Raw genomic sequence first — 18,979 nt, 5'->3', positions numbered from 1 at the left:
TAGGGCTTACATATGTTTTTTTATTGATTTCAGAGAGGAAGGGAGAGGAAGAGGGGGATAGAAACATTAATGATGCATTGATCGGCTGCCTCCTTCCTATATGCCCCCAGTGGGGATAGAGCCTACAACCCAGACATGTACCCTGACCAGGAATCAACTGTGACCTCCTGGTTCATGGGTGGATGCTCAACCACTGAGCCATACCAGCTGGGCAGGGTGTTTGTCTTTTTCATCCTAAACATTAGCATGACTCATTTGACAGAGTAGAATTTCAGAACATGTTTGTTCAGGGAATGAACATTAGGCAAGAGACTTTGTAAATTCTGTTCAGGGTTGATTCTCCAGTGCTAAAATAGTATCAGGCATGTAGTAAGTGCTCCATTAAGGTTTCTGATGAACTGACTGCATGAATGAAGATGAAAAGAAAAGAAGAGGGCTCTTGTTCCTTAGATGGTGCCATAACTTTCTCAGTCTAATAGTTTAAGATCAACTTTTGGTTACAAATACTTTGGACAAATAAATAATTCTTCCAGCCCTTCTTCTGCAATGTTTTGACCCACAGTTACAGCTGGATTGTATCAGGAGTCTTCGAGCATGTCCATACCAGGGTGACATATGGTTGCATGTGTAGCCAGTCCTATTTTCTGTTATTCCTCTTTTGTTGCGTTAAATTTTTATATAGATGGAAATCAGATTACAGAAGAGTAGGCCTTGAAAAGATGTTACAAGGGTGCCTTTAACCAGAAAAAAATGGAAGGAGGCAGAGACTATCTTATTGTTTGCCTTGGTTACCAGGTTTATTTGTAAGTTGATTATATAAATACTAGTGGCCTGGAGCATGAAATTCTTGCACAGGGGGGCGGGGTGTCCCTCAGCCTGACCTGCACCCTCTCCAATCTGGGACCCCTCAAGGGATGTCCGACCGCCAGTTTAGGCACGATCCCATAGGCAATCCAGGATTGCTGGCTCCTAACCACTCACCTGCCTGCCTGCCTGATCGCCCCTAACCTCTCTGCCTGCCAGCCTGATCACCCCTAACTGCCCCCCCCTGCTGGCCTGATCACCACCAATGACCCCCCTGCTGACCTGATTGCCCCAACTGCCCCCCCTACTGGCCTGCTCACCGCCAAATACCCCCCCTGCCAGCCTGCTCGCCCCCAACTGCTCTCCCCTACTGGCCTGCTTGCCTCCAACTGCCCCACCCTGCTGGCCTGCTCACACCCAACTGCCCCCCCTGCCAGTCTGCTTGCCCCCAACTGCCACCCCAGCCGGCCTGCTCACCCCCTAATACCCCCCTGCCAGCCTGATTGCTCCCAACTGCCCTCCCCCTGCCAGCCTGCTCACCCCCAACTGCCCCCACCCTGCTGGCCTGCTTACCCCTAACTGCCACCCCTGCCGGCCTGTTCGCCCCCAACTGCCCCCTCCTGCTGGCCTGCTCGCCCCTAACTGCCTCTGCCTCAGCCCCACCACCATGGCTTTGTCCGGAAGGATGTCTGGAAGGTCTCCTGGAAGGTCTCCCAGTCTAATTAGCATATTACCCTTTTATTAGTATAGATGAGCTTCGGGTCCTTTACAGTTGGTCTAGTTACACCTCCTCTTTAACTCCCGTGCCCCTGAACAAGTTTAGCTGTAGCATTTGGGTCAGCAAGGTCAATTTGGGAATAGCTCCTCTCTAAACAAAAATATCCATAGTCTTCAAGGCTTATATTTTTTTAAAAAATCAGCAGATGGAGAGGAGCTGTACTGAGCATGCTGCATAGAACATGACCCAGGGTTCACTGGCTCTGCTCTGTTGCATCCTTAATCACAAGATAATCTATATTTTATTTATTTATTTATTTATTTATTTTTTTTTTAAAATATATTTTATTGATTTTTTACAGAGAGGAAGGGATAGGGAGAGAAAGTTAGAAACATTGATGAGAGAGAAACATCAATCAGCTGCCTCCTGCACACCTCCCACTGGGGATGTGCCCGCAGCCAACGTACATGCCCTTGACTGGAATCGAACCTGGGACCTTTGAGTCCGCAGGCTGATGCTCTATCCACTGAGCCAAACTGGTTAGGGCAAGATAATCTATATTTTAGTTGCAGCAGCTTCACAGCCTCCCTGTCTGGACCTTAATCCCAAACTCCAGCCCGTCTCCTATGGAAGTGGTCAGCAAACTCATTAGTCAACAGAGCCAAATATCAACAGTACAACGATTGAAATTTCTTTTGAGAGCCAAATTTTTTAAATGTCTTCAAAATAGACTCGCCCAGGCCGTGGTATTTTGTGGAAGAGCCATACTCAAGGGGACAAAGAGCCGCATGTGGCTCGCGAGCCACAGTTTGCCGACCACTGTCCTATGGCATGGCTGGAAGTGTGAAAGCAAAACTAAAACTCCAAAAGAAGCATAGTTTAATGCAGTATTATATTTTACATTAGATTATTCAAACATCTCTAGTGGTTTTCTTTCATTTTTTTCTGATTTCAAAAATAATAAGAGGTCATTGTAAACAGTCATGGAATAACAAAAGGTATAAAATAATAAAAATCAGGCCGGCTGGTGTGGCTCAGTGGTTGAGCATCCACCTATGAACCAGGAGGTCACGGTTTAATTCCTGGTCAGGGAACATGGCCGGTTGCAGGCTCAATCCCCCAGGTGAGGCATGCAGGAGGCAGCTGATCAATGATTCTCTCATTATTGATGTTTCTCTCTCTCTCTCCCTCTCCCTCTTTCTCTAAAAAATTAAGATAATATATAATCTCACTACTTGCACATAAACGCTATTTCCTTCAATACTTTCTTAATGCATCTTTTTATTTTATACTGTTGACACATACACACACACACAATGGTGTCCTGCTTTTTTTAAAAAAATATTTTTTACTTACCTCCTCTTTCCTTCTTTTCTCTTTCTCTGCTATAAGTTCAGCCCTTCTTTTAGCAATCATATCATCCTATAAAAAAACAGATATTAAAAAATTTTAATGAATAATGGAAACTAATCAGCCCACTTAGGTTTGGGGGCTCACTGGCTCAGGGCTTTCCAAATGCAATCCCTTTAAATCCTAAGAGATTAGAGTGGTGCCTGAAGACATGCTCTGGGGCTCAGGTCTGGGCCAGCTGGACCCTGCTGTTTTCATCTGGCAATTAGTGAGTAAACATTCTGAAGAATTCATGTTTTGTTGACACCCAAGAAAGATTTGTAGGTAGAATTATAAAACTCAATGGAATGGAATTCATTTAGTTTTTGAGCCCCCAGAGAGATTCTCTAGCTCTTTAGATTTAGAGGGTGAGAAGGTGTTTTAACTGTATAGTTGTGAGAACACAGTCTCCTTTGCGTTTTCATAACATACATAGAGAACACTGTCTGTACCACAGAGAAATGCGAAGTATGCACAATAACACACATGCATATTTTTAGTCTATTTTTTTTCTCTGATCCTTTCAGAGATAAGTTGTGGTTAGTGAAGTTTAACTAACCATTGTATGTCTGCTAGATGCCATCACTCTTAGAAGCACTGCAATAAATACTGTACATACTTATATTTTTCTGCTTAAAACATATCTGCAAAGCAGACAGTATTATCTACTCTACAGGTGAGTTAGCAAAGTCAGAGGATTTAACTCATGTAATGTCACAGGGCTAGTGGAGGATGACGTAAAAAACTTCCAGACAAGGAAATGGAAAAGCACATGGTATGTTGGGGGCGGCAGAGGAGGGTTTGTATTTGTTCTAACTAAGGAAAACGGTTAGAAAAAGGGTTTGGAACAAGATTGGTAGGCTTTCAATGACAGAACAATAAGTTCAGACCCTAAGAGGGTGGCTTGATCAGAGTTTTAGGAGGAGTATCCTGGAAATGACCAGAAGGATGACCTAGGGGGACCAGAGATGAAGCCGGAAGGACAGTTAGGAGATCTCTGTAGGAGTGCTAGGCATGGGCTGAGAAAGATCTGAACCAATGTGTAGAGGTAAAAGGTACAAGCTTTCTCAGCTAGTTTGTGTGTTTCCCTCAGAGGGAATTGCTTTGTATGTAAGAACTCAGGTATTCTATCTGGATGTCTATCACATTTCGTTTATCCATTCATCAGTCGAGGGCCATTGGGTTGTTTCTACTTTTTGGCTATTATGAATAACATTATTATGAGCATTCATATACATATTTTTATGTGGACATGTTTTCATTTCTGTTAGGTAGATTCCTAAGAGTGGAATTGTTGGGTTCCTATGACACTTTTGAACATTTTATGGAACACTCCTTACATTACAGTTTTAGAAAAGGTGTTCTAAGCTAATATCTGTATCTGTTTCACCACAGGCTTACATAGCCTTAATGGATGGTATCATAATTCCAGGAGCTAGTGAAAAAAAACACTGATAATTTTAATTTTTTGTGTTTTAAGGTTTGCTTCACTTGCTGCCTCTTCCATTATGTACCTGTGTCTGGTATAGGGATACTTTGGTGCTACCAAAATCTTTAATTTTATTTACCTTGGAGAGAGAAATATTAACATGTTGATAACCACACAGGCCTCTAATAAATCTTAACCCTTTAATTATAAGTATTCTTAATATTTGATGAAGAGTGTTTTCATATTGACTATGCTATTAAAATCAGAAAACTACATTTTTGTAAAGACCACTTTATACTTTAATTAGAGGCCTGGTACACGAAATTCATGCACGGGTACAGTCTCTAGGCCTGGCCTGCTATCAGGGCCATCTTCCCCAGCTGCCCGCAGCCGGACCCACCCCTCGCTGCCACCCACCCCTGGTTCCCCGTTTGTCATCAGGCGATCAGAGCCTGATGGCCAGGGGGAGGGACCGAGAGGTCAGCCGTTCCTGCCTGCTCACCAGCCCTACCCCCGCCCCTGCCTCGGGTCGCCCTCTGTGTGTGGGGCAACTGGTGGAGTGGGGGCCTTGGCCTGGAGCCACCTGCATCCCCCACCACCCATCCCTGGTTCCCTGTTTGCCATCGGGCAATCAGAGCCTGCTGGCCAGGGAATGGGACCAAGAGGTGATCAGTGCGCCTGATAGTGACTGGTTGAGTGGTCGTTCTGCTGTTAGGGTCAATTTGCATATTACCCTTTTATTATATAGGAGAGATGCAGAAAAAATTTACTCTCATACTATTTTACGAGATACATACCCTGATTTTTGCCTTCATTTCTTTAATGAGTATTTTCCTTTCTAATTTTTTCCTTTGTTTCAGTTTCCATTTTTCAATTTGGGGAGGCAGGAGCCGATCAGAAACATCTTGATCATCAACTTGTATTAAAACAACAGCATCTGGGAAAAATCCACGTTCCCCTAGAAACTGGGCCTCATCAGGATATCGTGGGAAACCATCTAATATAAAACCTGTGGAACTAGGCATGAATTGCATAATTTATTTTAAATATTATATTATAAATATTAGTTTAAAAATGAAAAAAGTATTGATAAATCTCAACTTTCTATAAGATGTGCAATGAGTAGTTTAAAAAGTAGTATCTCTTAGTCCTTTTAATATTTCTACTTGCATAAACATGATGTGTCTTCTCTCAAATGTATTGAATTAAATTAAAATTATATTTTATTCTTATATTTATAATGTAGATAAGTTCTCTTTAATTTAAAATAGTCTTAATATTTGATGAAAATTAAGAGAAAATAAATTCTCTGCCTGGGAGGAATGCCCAGCCTAATGAACTTATTACCCTTTATAAAAAGGTAGGTCTGACCAGCTGACCTTTAGTGGGAAGCCACCCTTCAGTAGTTTTTCTTTTAGTGATGCTTCCTCTCATGAGACAATTTGTACTTCCTCTCATGAGACAATTTGTACTTCCTTCCCTGGGTCTCCTTGTAACTCATGACAATTATGAATGTATGTATCCTGGCTCATATATATTAAGATGATTATAACCAAATAGTATGATGAAACTTGAAGAATCATGAAAATAACTAGAATGTTAACACATTTTCATTGTGAAGTAACTAACTATAAAACAATCAGATTTTGCCCTAGCCAGTTTGGCTCAGTGGATAGAGCGTTGTCCTGCGAACTGAAAGGTCCCGGGTTTGATTCCAGTTAAGGGCACATGCCTGGGTTGCCTACATTAGGCAGCCGGTCAATGATTTTCTCTCATCATTGGTGTCTCTATCTGTCTCCCTCTCCTTTCCTTTCTGAAATCAATGAACATATATTTAAACACACACACACACACACACACACACACACACACACACGCACACACACAAAAAGAAACAAATAATTAGGCTTTGAGAACTTGTCCTTGCTTAATTGAGAAAGTCAATATTGGTCCCCTTGTGAATGAAAGTTTATTATGATTATCTAAAATTTGTTTTGTTTAAATAGTTATATTTAGATATATGTTTTCTTAATATGAACAGGGCTTCCATGAACATTTGACAGTTTCAGACCTTAATTGGCATTTAAAATGTTTTCTATCTTATTAAATGGGCAAATTTCCATAAAAATGGCCACACTCCCAAAGATTTTGATTCAATTATTTTGGGTTGGGGCCTGGCATCAGTATTTTAAAAATAATTTCCCAGCCCTAGCTGGTTTGGCTCAGTGATAGAATGTCAGCCTGGGGACTGAAGGTTCCCGGGTTTGATTTCGGTCAAGGGCACATGCACAGGTTGCAGGTTCGACCCCCAGTAGTGGGCGTGCAAGAGGCAGCCAATCAATGATTCTCATCATTGATGTTTCTATCTCTTCATCCCACTCCCTTCCTCTTTGAAATCAATAAAAATAAATATATAAAAATAATAATTTCCCAGATATTTTTAATGCATAGAATCACTAATTTACATGAGAGTAAAGAAGAAAAATTTTAAACTTATGCTGTATTACATTTTAGAATTTTGAGAATAAGGCAAATAAAAGTCAATAAATATATAATCCTATATACATTAAGATACCGTATTGGTTCTTTATGCCACCACTCAGAAAGAATGTTGTCTAGAATTTCGGGAGGCAATGGTTCATTTTCCATTAAACATAATCTGATTGCTTCTTCTTCTTCTGTAAATTGCACTTCTGAAGGCTGAACACAAAAATCAGAAAACAAAACAAATTCAAAACTCTATATTAATAAACAATACTCTATTACATAGTTGATTAAGATGACACCCGTTTTTCTCAGGACATTTTTTTATACTGTTGCTTGTAAACCTTTTAATATTTGTGCTTTTTTCTTTAAACCAATATGTTATATGGTTTTAAATATTAAATAATATCTACTGTAGCTAAAAGGAGCTACTAGTGATGAGCATAACTGATTTTCATACATGACCTCAGGATATCTGTCTCATCAATAAATTAATATTTTGAGATTCCATTGGCACTGGGGCAGATTTTTATGATACATGATAACAAAAACAGAGCCCTGTCTGGTATGGCTCAGTTTGTTGGCCATCTTCCTGCACCCAACCCAGAAAGGTTGTCTGCCAGTTCTATTCCTGATCAGGGCACGAGCCCAGGTTTCAGGCCGATTCCCAGTGGGGGGTGTGCAGGAGGCGGATGATTGATATTTTGCTCTCACATTGTTGTTTCTCTCTCTTGTTTCCTCTCCCTTCCTCTCTCTCTCTCTCTCTCTCTCTCTCTCTCTCTCTCTCTATATATATATATATATATATATATATATATATACAAAACAAACACAGAGAACACAATAATAAAAAGCCGTAGAATCTAGTTCAGATATCCTATCTAATAAAAGGGTAATATGCAAATTGACCATCACTCCAACACACAAGATGGCCACCCCCATGTGGACAAAGATGGCTGCCACAAGATGGCCAGCAGGGGAGGGCAGTTGGGAGGTACCAGGCCTGCAAGGGAGGGCAGTTGGGGTGGGACCCAGGCTTGCAGGGGAGGGCAGTTGGGAGTGACCAGGCCAGCAGGGGAGAGCAGTTGGGGGGACCCAGGCCTTCAGGGGAGGGCAGTTGGGGGAGACCCAGGCCTGCAGGGGAGGGCAGTTGGGGTGGACCAGGCCTGCAGGGGAGGGCAGTTGGGGGGAACCAGGCCTGCAGTGGAGGGCAGTTGGGGGTGAACAGGCCGGCAGGAGAGGGCAGTTAGGGGCGACCGGGCTGGCAGGGGAGGGTAGTTGGGAGTGACCAGGCCAGCAGGGGAGGGCAGTTAGGGGCAATCGGGCTGGCAAGGGAGCAGTTAGGTGTCGATCAGGCTGGCAGGGGAGTGGTTAGGGGTGATCAGGCTGGTAGGCAGAAGCAGTTAGGGGCAGGCAGGTGAGCGGTTGGGAGCCAGCAGTCCTGGATTGTGAGAGGGAATGTCCGACTGCTCGTTTAACAGGCAGTCGGGCATCCCTTGAGGAGTCCCAGATTGGAGATGGTGCAGGCTGGCCTGAGGGACACCCCCACCCTGCACAAATTTCATGCACCAGGCCTCTAGTATCAAATAACATAGCCCCAAATTAATGCTATACAACAGTCTTGTTAGGGAAAGCCTTTCTGGTTTTTATTGGAGTCATGTGAAACAGTAATTTTATATTAAAGACTTGAGGCCTGGTGCATGAAAATTTGTGCACTGGTGGTGGGGTGGTCCCTCAGCCTGGCCTGCCCCCTCTCGCAGTCTGGGAGCTCTCAGGGCATGTCCTACTGATGCCTTAGACCCGCTCCCTGGGGGAGAACAGACCTAAGCCACAGTCTGGCCTCCCTCTGTGGGAGGCGACCAGGCCTATCGGGAAGGCGCTGCCCCTATCACCCTGCTGCCACCACTGCCACTGGCCGCAGCAGCTGCCTGCCCTTGGCCCTGCAGCCACTGCGGCTTTGTCTGGAAGGACATCCAGAGGGATATTTGGCTGTCTGGTCTAATTAGCATATTGTGCTCTTATTATTATAGATTAGCAGTAAGATTTGTATCTAACATGGGGAGGATGCCTCTTAAATGACTTTTATGGGCTAATTTTTTTTCTTTTTCTTGGAAACTTTATAGAGTTTTATACCCCTTATATTCTACTTTCCAAAAGTAATACCAGCAAACACAACTATCTGCAAAGGGAGTTTTAATATTACTACCGGCTTATTTGTATATTCTTTCTCAAGTGTGACATTGGCCTCAACTGCAAGCTCTTCAAGTTCTTGTTTTGCAAGTTGTTCTTCCTCAGCATCTTCTTCAAATTCAGGTCCAACTTTCTTTTCAGTTCTGAGCATCATTTTTTCTTGTAGAAATTCTTCAAACTGAATGTGAAAGATGCCCAAGTTTTCTGCTAACTTTCTTCCACAGACAGTTTTGCCAGAGCCATGGGGGCCCAGAATGCATATTCTTAATGGAGGAGCCTGCCACAAGGGGATGGGTCAGGGAGATGTGGGGTAAGGGGTAATAAAGGATAGAAAGTTTTGAGTTATTAAAAAAAATAAGGCTAATTAACTGCCTTCCCTAAGACTGAATTATCACTTAGCAAATTCAGGGATGTTTTGACATTAGGAGATCAATTAACATGATGCATTACATCAACAATAGTGTTTAGGGAGCACTAACAACCATAAGACTATTTTGATAACTTGTGCCAAAAGGCATTTAATAAAATAGAATTAGTTTAGTTTTTTTAAGTTTTAATTTAAAAAGAATGGAAAGATACATTTTTAGCATGATAAAAAGTCTAACAAATTATATTAAAATGGTATGTAAAAACCATTATGAGATCCATAGAAATACATAAACTTTCTATGATATAATATTAAGAGAAAAAATATTATAAATATTATATACACTAGAAACAATATATATCCATGTAGAAGAAGATGAGAAAGTAAAACATAAATATGAAGACTTGTTCAGAGCTGGTGTTACTATGTGTGTGCTTTGTTTTTAAAAATGAATAAAATATTGCCACAATGTGTTCTTTTATTATTGTGTTAAAATATACATAACATAAAACTGACCATTTTGACCATTTTAACTGTACAATTCAGTGGCATTATGTATATTCATAATGTTGTGCACCCATCACCACTATCTCTCTCCAGAACTTGTTTATTATCCCAAACTGGAACTCTGTACCGATCAAACAGCAACTTCTATTCTCCCCTTTCCCAGCCCCCGGCAACCACTCTTATTTTCTGTCCCTATAAATTTATTCTAGGTACCTTGTAAAAGTTGAATTATACAGTATTTGTTCTTTTGTGTTTGGCTTTAATAAATACTTTAAAATAGTTTTATTGATGTCAGAGAGGAAAGGAAAGGGAGAGAGTGACAGAAACATCAATGATGAGAAAGAATCATCAGTTGGCTGCCTCTCACACACCCCCCACTGGGGATAGAGCCCACAACCCCAGCATGTGCCCCAACCCAGAATCAAACCATGACCTACAGTTTCATAGGTCGATGCTCAACTACTGAGCCAAGCCAGCTGGGCACTTCAATAAAATACTTTTTAAAGAAGGTAGAAAACTGTTCCAAAGTGGGAAACAAGGATAAAAATGTCCCTACAAACCTAGGAAAAGATTGATACTTAAACTAGTTTAAAACAGTTTAATTGATAAGGACCACTCACTTTTGGGAACACTCTTCTGCAATCTTTTGAATCAGGGTCATCCCTGCTGTTGAGAGTCAAGCAATTGGGCATGAATTTGCCCCTATAATCATGCCTCTGGATGGAACCAGGTTAACGACAGTCTCACCTGAGTAATCACCCTTCCACAGAGGATGTCAACCCATTGAAGGCCACGAACCTCTGAATCCCATACTTGCCCCGAATCCTGTCTTATGATCAGCAGACTGCTCTGCTCAGAGAGACTAACTGGTTAAGGAATACAATCAATTCAATAGATTTACAAGCAATAAATTCAGCTGTGTCTTTTTGTTTCAGCTAAAGAGACAGCTATTAAGTACTGGTTTGACACAAGGCATTACCGTAGAAATCAAAACTGATAATTATTTTGGGTTATATTCCAAAAAGTTGTTCTTGGAACTTCGTTGTTTTCACTATATTACTATATCAGATTGGAGACTTCACTGTCAAATAAAATGTTGGATATAATAAGTCCATAAAAAGGTAATAGGAGCAATCATTAGGATAAGAATAGTATAGTTTTCACCTTTAATGGTTCATTGTGAGCCACAAAGTCCTGAGGATGTTCCAAAAATTTTTCTCTAGCCTCAGGAGTTGAAAAGTAGTAGACCTTTTCTCGATATTTAGCTGCTTCTTCTGTGGTGCCAGGTTGTAGGACGAAGTTTTCTTTGAGAACTACTGGACAAAAGTGCTTTGTGTCTCCCAAATGTCTTTTCTTCTCTTTTATTCTCTCTTCATTCTAGAAATATTATTTAACATTTGGAGAATATTTTTTAAAAGTATTTTGATGCAATACTAAACAGAAAATTTAAAAAAAATGTCTCTTGAATATTATTTAAACCATAACAATACATATTTAAAACAATTTGTATAGGCCAGTTCTTATACTGGCCATTTAATGAATTAATTAAAAAATCAGTTTCTCATATCCCTCTAAGCTCACATCTCAAGCTTCTTTATTTTCATAAAGAACATAAAGCAGCACTGAGAATCAAGATGTCCCCAGCTCTCTACAGACATAGGTAAAATAAAAAATTCCAGGTTGTGCTTGGTACAGAATCAGTTTCTAAAATAAAATTAAGAAGTAAAAGCTGAGCCAGGGTCACAAATTCTTACCTATTGAAAATGAGATGGGAGATGCTTCAGGATTTGCTGTTTTCTACTAAGTGAATATGTAATCACCTCAATAAATTCAATTAAAAAATAGAATAATTTGAAAATACTTTATTTCATTCCAATTAGAAATATGTAACATATTTTTATTTATAAAAAGTAAAGAAACCGTGTAAAGTTCTTCAGGAATTTTTGCAATTCATTTAAAGCAATGGAAGTACATTAAAGGTAATTTTCTGTTATAAAATATATCTTATTATAAAACCAGAGCCCCGGTGCACGAAATTCGTGTACGGGAAGGGGTGTGTCCCTCAGCCTGGCCTGCACCCTCTCCAATCTGGGACCCCTCTCACAATCCAGGACTGCTGCCTCCCAATGACTCGCTTGCCTGCCTGCCTGATTGCCCCTAACCACTTCTGCCTGCCAGCCTGATTGCCCCCTAACTGCTCCCCTGCCGACCTGATTGATGCCTAACCGCTAACCTGCCAGCCTGATTGCCCCCAACTGCCCTCCCCTGCTGGCCTGATCTCACCCCCAACTGCCCTCCCCTGCCAGCCTGATGGCCCCCAACTGCCCTCCCCTGCTGGCCTGGTTGCCCCAACTGCCCTCCCCTGCAGGCCTGGTCACTCCTAACTGCCTTCCCTTGCTGGCCTGGTCGCCCCCAACTACCCTCCCCTGCTGGCCTGATTTTGCCCCCAACTGTCCTACCCTGCAGGCCTGATTGCCCCTAACTGCCCTCCCCTGCTGGCCTGATCTCACCCCCAACTGCCCTCCCCTGAAGGCCTGGTTGCCCCCAACTGCCACCCCTTGCTGGCCTGATCACCACAACTGCCCTCCCCTGCCAGCCATCTTGTGGCGGCCATCTTATGACGATGTCACAGCAGCCATCTTGTGACAATGTCATGCGAGTGTGTTGCACAACGCCACCTAGGCTTTTATTATATAGGATTATTCAAAACACATCACAGTGCAGAAAGAATAAAAATTTTCTCTCACCTTTTTCCTTCTAATACGATATTAACACTCGTAATGCTTTTTTAAAAACTTAATTCATTTATCCCCTCTATGCCCTCTTACATCTCTATCATCACCACCCCATCACCAAACTGTTGTCCATGTCCATGAGTTCCCTCTCTTTAAAAAAAAAAAAAAAAAGAAATATATACATACACACACACACACACACACACACACACACACACACACACATATATATACTAGAGGCCCGGTGCACGAAATTCATGCACGGGGGAGGGGGGTGTCCCTCAGCCCAGTCTGCACCCTCTCTAATCTGGGACCCCCTGGAGGGATGTCCGACTGCCCGTTTAAGCCCAATCCCGGTGGGATTGGGCCTAAACGGGCAGTCGGACATCCCTCTCACAATCCAGGACTGCTGGCTCCCAACTGCTCGCCCGCCTGCCTTCCTGATTGCCCCTAACCACTTCTGCCTGCCAGCCTGATCACCCCCTAACCACTCCCCTGCCAGCCTGATTGATGCCTAACTGCCCTCCCCTGCAGGCCTGGTCACCCCTAACTGCCCTCCCCTGCAGGCCTGGTCCCCCCCAACTGCCCTCCCCTGCAGGCCTGGGTCCCTCCCAACTGCCTTTCCCTGCAGACCTGGTCGCCCCCAACTTCCCTCCTCTGCCGGCTTGGTCACCCCTAACTGCCCTCCCCTGCAGGCTTGATCGCCCCCAACAGCCCTCCCTTGCAGGCCTGGTCCCTCCCAACTCCCCTCCCTTGCTGGCCATCTTGTGTCCACATGGGGGCAGGATCTTTGACCACATGGGGGCAGCCATCTTGTGTGTTGGAGTGATGGTCAATCTGCATCTTACTCTTTTATTAGATAGGCTAGAGGCCTGGTGCACAGGTGGGGGCCAGCTGGTTTGCCCTGAAGGATGTCCCGGATCAGGGTGGGGGTTCCCTTGGGGCGTGGGGTGGCCTGGGCGAGGGGCCTGTGGTGGTTTGCAGGCCGGCCACGCCCCCTCGTGACCCAAGCAGAGGCCCTGGTATCTGGGGTTTATTTATCTTCTACAATTGAAACTTTGTAGCCTGGAGTGGAGCCAAGCCTTCTGCTTGCTCCCTGGCAGCAGCCATTTCTCTTGGGATTTATGTATCTTCTATAATTGAAACTTTGTAGCCTTAAGCGGAGGCCTGGGCTGGCCAGGGTGTGCAGAAAGCTTGGCTTCCTCCATCGCCAGGGGCAACCCTAGCCTCCTGCTCTTTCCAGCTCCGTGGCTGCCTCCATTTCTGTTTGGATTTATGTATCTTCTATCATTGAAACTTTGTAGCCTTGAGTGGAGGCCTAGGCCGGCAAGGGCAGGAGGAAAGCTTGGCTTCCTCCATTGCCGGGGAAACCCAAGCCTCCCTCCTGCTCTCTGTGGCCGTAGCCATCTTGGTTGGGTTTATTTGCATATTTACTCCTGATTGGCTGGTGGGCGTGGATTGTGGGCGTGGCTTATGGGTGTAGCAGAGTGATGGTTAATTTGCATATTACTCTTTTATTATATAGGATTTAGCCTTAGCCAGCTTGGCTCAGTGGATAGAGCATTGGCCTGTGGACTGAAGGGTCCCGGGTTGATTCTGGTCAAGGACACATGGCCGGGTTGTGGGCTCTCTTATCACTGATGTTTCTATCTCTCTCTCCCTCGTCCTTCCTCTATGAAATCAATAAAAATGTATTGAAAAATTATAAAAATATTTTTATTGATTTCAGAGAAATATGAGGAAAAATATAAGATATTTGGAGGATAGATCCAAGAGACCTAACCAATAAGAAGTATTGTGGAAGGAGAAAAAAGAAGAGATGGAGGAGAGGCAAGAATTAATTAATTTAAAAAATAAAAATTACTTATATGTCCATCATTCAGAGATAATGGTGGTTATAACCACCATTAATACTTTTAACAGCTTTGAGGTATAAATAACATTAAAACACTGTACATATTTAAAGTATGCTATTTGATAATTTTGACATAGTGTTTATCTCTGAAACCATCACCACATATTTATCAAGACCATAATTGTTCATGCCTCTTTTCTTTTTTTTAAAATATATATTTAATTGATTTTTTACAGAGAGGAAGGGAGAGGGACAGAGAGTCAGAAACATCGATGAGAGAGAAACATCTATCTGCTGCCTCCTGCACACCCTCCACTGGGGATGTGCCTGCAACCAAGGTACATGCCCTTGACCGGAATCGAACCCGGGACTCTTGAGTCCGCAGGCCGACACTCTCTCTACTGACCCAAACGGGTTAGGGCGCTCATGCCTCTTTTCTAACCCTATTTGCCTCCTACCTGCCCCACTCCCAGGCAAGCATTGCTGTGTTTTCTCTCACTATAATTAGTTTACAATTTCTATAATATTATACAAATGTAACCATATAGTATGTTTTCTCTTTTGTCTGGCATAATTATTTTGAGATTCATCCAGATTGTTACATGTATCAGTGGTTCCATTTTTAATTTTTATTTATTTTTTTGCTGTGCACTATTCCAGGTTTAATTATCCCCATCCCTGAGGCTTAGACCTTTTTTAGTACTACCCAATGGTGAGTGGGAACAGGCAGGTACTTCCTTTGCTCCCCCTCGACCCCCCCGCGAATAGTTTTCTAACTGGCAAAGGGCTGACCATACTCTGCTCTGCAGGTCTCTGGAGTTCTCCCTGTGTGCACGTCTTTTCTTTCTGGTCTTTTCCCTGTGATCTCTAACTGCTTTGTGTCCTGGGATTCTCTGCCCTCTCTCCTCCAATAAAGGAGTCTGGAAGGCTCTGCCTAGGTTGCTCCTCCCTGGACCATGGCCTGGAAAAGGTACATGACCTACAGACAATAAGGTGGGGAAACCGTGGGGAGTACCTCATTTGTTTCCCATCTCTGGGACCACTGTGTTGAAAACAGTTTCATATATTTTATCTTGTTTCTCAGTTGTTTTAGGCTAGAGGGTAAACTGAATGCCCTTTACTCCATCTTCTCCAGAATGACTGTTGAGATTTTAGTACGTATCTTCCCAGAATTTTTCTTATGATGTGGTGTATATCTTTTGCTTTTGTTTGTATAACAACTTTCCTCATTTTTCTAGTAACAGAACCTTTCTCCCTCTTCTCATGGAGAACTGCTACTTCCGCATTCGAAGGAACTCAAGTGGCCCAGATAATCACAGTAACTCCCCACTTCATAGTCACTGGGTGGGCATGTTACCAAGGCTGGTTTAATCACACACTACGTCCTCTAGTTACTATGATTAGTCAGGGCAACTGACTGAGATGGGAGAAGCAACATTCTTTTTTTTTTTTTTAAATAAATATTCAGATTATTACAATTGTTTATCCTTTTCCTACCATAGCTCCCCTCCACCCGGTTCCCACCACACCTTATGCCCTTACCTCCCCTCCACTGTCCTCATCCATGGGTGTATGATTTTTGTCCAGTCTCTTCCTGAACCCCCCCATACCCCTTTCCCCCTGAGAATTATCAGTCCACTCCCTTTCTATGCCCCTGATTCTATTATATTCACCAGATTATTCTGTTCCTCAGGTTTTTAATTCACTTGATTTTTAGGTTCACTTGTTGATAGATATGTATTTGTTGTTCATAATTTTTATCTTTACCCTTTTCTTCTTCTTCCTCTTCTTAAAGAATACCTTTCAGCATTTCATATAATACTGGTTTGGTAGTGATGAACTTTAGCTTTTTCTTATCTGTGAAGCTCTTTATCTGCCCTTCAATTCTGAATGATAGCTTTGCTGGTAGAGTAAGCTTGGTTGTAGGTTCTTGCTATTCATCACTTTGAATATTTCTTGCCACTCCCATCTGGCCTGCATAGTTTCTGTTGAGAAATCAGCTGACAATCGTATGGGTGCTCCCTTGTAGGTAATTAACTGTTTTTCTCTTTCTGCTTTTAATATTCTCTCTTTGTCTTTTGCTCTTGTCATTTTAATTATGATGTGTCTTGGTGTGGTCCTCTTTGGATTCCTTTTGTTTGGGGTTCTGTGCGCTTCCTGGACTTGTAAGTCTATTTCTTTCACCAGGTGGGGGAAGTTTTCGGTCATTATTTCTTCCAATAGGTTTTCAGTATCTTGCTCTCTTTCTTCTTCTGGCACCCCCATAATTCTGATGTTGGTACGCTTGAAGTTGTCCCAGAGTCTTCTTACACTATCTTCAACTTTTTGGATTTTTTTTCTTTTTGCTTTTTCGTTTGAGTGTTTTTTGCTTCTTTGTATTTCAATTCTTTGACTTGATTCTTGTGTTCCTTTAGTCTGTTGTTGGGTCTCTGTATAATATTTTTTATTTCAGTCAGTGTATGTTTAATTTCTAGTTGGTCCTTTTTCATATCTTCGAGGGTCTCATATTTATCGGCCTTTTCTAGGATATTCTTAAAAAGCCTTATAACCGTGGTTTTGAATTCTATATCCAGTCGTTTGTTTTCCTCCATTTCTTTTGTTTGTGATCTGTTTCTTTGATGCCGCATTTTCATTGCTTCCCTGAGTTGGTAGGGTAGATTTGTGTGCTAGGTTTCCTATATGGCCCAGTGGGTCGGCCTCCCCAGTTAACCTGAGGTGGACACTCTTGGTGCACCCCTTTGTGGACTGTGTATACAGCCTTGTTGTAGTTAAGTCTTGATTGTTGTTGGTATCACTGGGAGGAATTGACCTCCAGGCCAGTTGGCTGTAAGGATCAGCTGTGTCTATGCTGGGAGAAGTTCGGTGCTGGAGACAGCCTTATAGGATTAGACTTGCCAAATTGCAATAGCTTCTGTGCTCAGCTTGGATGGGGTGGAGTCTCAGGGCGGAGCAGACAGTCTTGGCTTCCAGTCAGCCTTGCCCTTGCGCGCGTGCGCGCCTGCAGACCTCTGCCTTCCCCGGCTCCCGAGTCTCCGCCCGAGAGTCCAGATTCCCCCCACAAGAGCATGGGTCCCCAGGGGCTCGCCTGGAACTGGGGTTCAGTGCAGTCAGAACTGGAGCTCAGTGCAGTCAGGAGCTTCTGACTCCCTTCCACTAGGGAAAGCCTGTGGCAACCTCCGCAGCCTTTGTGCACACTGGCGTGCGCGCCTCCAGAACCCTGCCTGCCGGGGCTCCCCCAGGTCTCCCCCGGGTCTCCGAGTCTCCGGGTGCCTTTCTCTCTACCTGACAGTCCAGACTCCCCCTGTATGCGCCTGGGTCCATGGGGTTTCGCCCGGGACTGGGGTTCAGTGCGGTCGGGGACTTCCTTCCCCCTTCCGCCAGAGAAAGTCAGCCAGGCTCTCAGCCACCCTTCCTCTCTGCACGCACAAAGACCCTTTGCCGTACCTCCAATTCTCTGTGAGTTTTTCTCTTTCCTTCTAGTTGTAGAATTTTCACTCAGCCAGCTTTCCTGTGGTTCTGGATGGTGTCCGTTCTGTCTTTCAGTTGTAGTTTTGAAATTGTTGTGCGAGGCAGCAGTTTAGGTGCTTACCTATGCCGCCATCTTGGTTTCTCCGCAACATTCTTTCTTGCTGTTTTCCAGGTGGATGTCAGGATAGAGTGTTCTTTTGCCTCTTATATAAAAATTTCTAAGAATTCCTGGCAGCCATATTGGCCTTGTTTGAAAAAAGCATCTTTGCAGATGTAATTAAGGGTCTCAAGATAATATTTACAATTTATTATCAGGTGGTCCCTAAATCCCATGACGAGTGTCCTTCTAAAAGAAGGAAAAGATGCAGAGGAGGAGAAGGCTATGCACAGACAGAGGCAGAGAGAGGAGTTAAGCAGCCATAAGCTATGGGTTTTCTGAAGCCACCAGAAGATGGAAGAGGAAAGGAAAGATTTTCCCTCGAGCCTTAGAGGGAGCATTCTGACACCTGGATTTCAGAATTCTCCCCAAAGACCATAAGAGAATTAATTTCTGTTATTTTAAGCCTCCAAGTTTGTGGCAGTTTCTTACGGCAGCCTGAGGAAACTGAAACAACAGGAAAAACTGATTTGTGTTGTGGTAAGTTAGGAAGAGTGGAAGTGAGGTAAGGACGCTGTTTTCAATGAAGACCTTACCTAAAAATACAAGTTTTGAATATTATAGATGGCTTGAGAATTGTCTGCAGACACAAGAAAGAGACATTCTCTTGCAAAACAAAACAGGATACAGAAGAATGGCAGGAGGATGACTGAAGAAGAGAACCTGAATATGGGCAGGACAAGCCCACACTTGTTAGCCACCCTGACCGAAGGGCTCAGCAGTTCCTTAGTGCTAAAGAACTGAAAGTTGTTACCAGAATTACACTACATGTCATTTGTTGTTTGACACACATATATTTGGGTTTAACTTAATTACAGCTGTATGATTATCTAACTTATATCATTTTGTTTCCTTAATAGAGCTCCAAATTAAAAA

General features: G+C 43.1%; 1 protein-coding gene across 1 annotated transcript in view; it reads right to left on the bottom strand.

Annotated features, from left to right (window-relative positions):
* The window catches only part of AK9 (adenylate kinase 9), a gene marked incomplete at both ends in the record, with an annotated part of 112,147 nt that overhangs the window by 30,754 nt on the left and 62,414 nt on the right, over nucleotides 1-18,979 (bottom strand). The window contains 5 exons of the mRNA XM_080665093.1: nucleotides 2,879-2,944; nucleotides 5,138-5,357; nucleotides 6,916-7,040; nucleotides 9,031-9,291; nucleotides 11,053-11,265. Coding sequence (XP_080521219.1) covers nucleotides 2,879-2,944; nucleotides 5,138-5,357; nucleotides 6,916-7,040; nucleotides 9,031-9,291; nucleotides 11,053-11,265 — 885 coding nt within the window. The remainder of the gene's footprint in view (nucleotides 1-2,878; nucleotides 2,945-5,137; nucleotides 5,358-6,915; nucleotides 7,041-9,030; nucleotides 9,292-11,052; nucleotides 11,266-18,979) is intronic.

Source organism: Plecotus auritus, assembly GCF_963455305.1.
Source record: "Plecotus auritus genome assembly, chromosome: 4".
Lineage (NCBI taxonomy): Eukaryota > Metazoa > Chordata > Mammalia > Chiroptera > Vespertilionidae > Plecotus > Plecotus auritus.
Note: the sequence above shows the minus strand (reverse complement) of the source record. Positions and strands in the feature narration are given on the sequence as shown.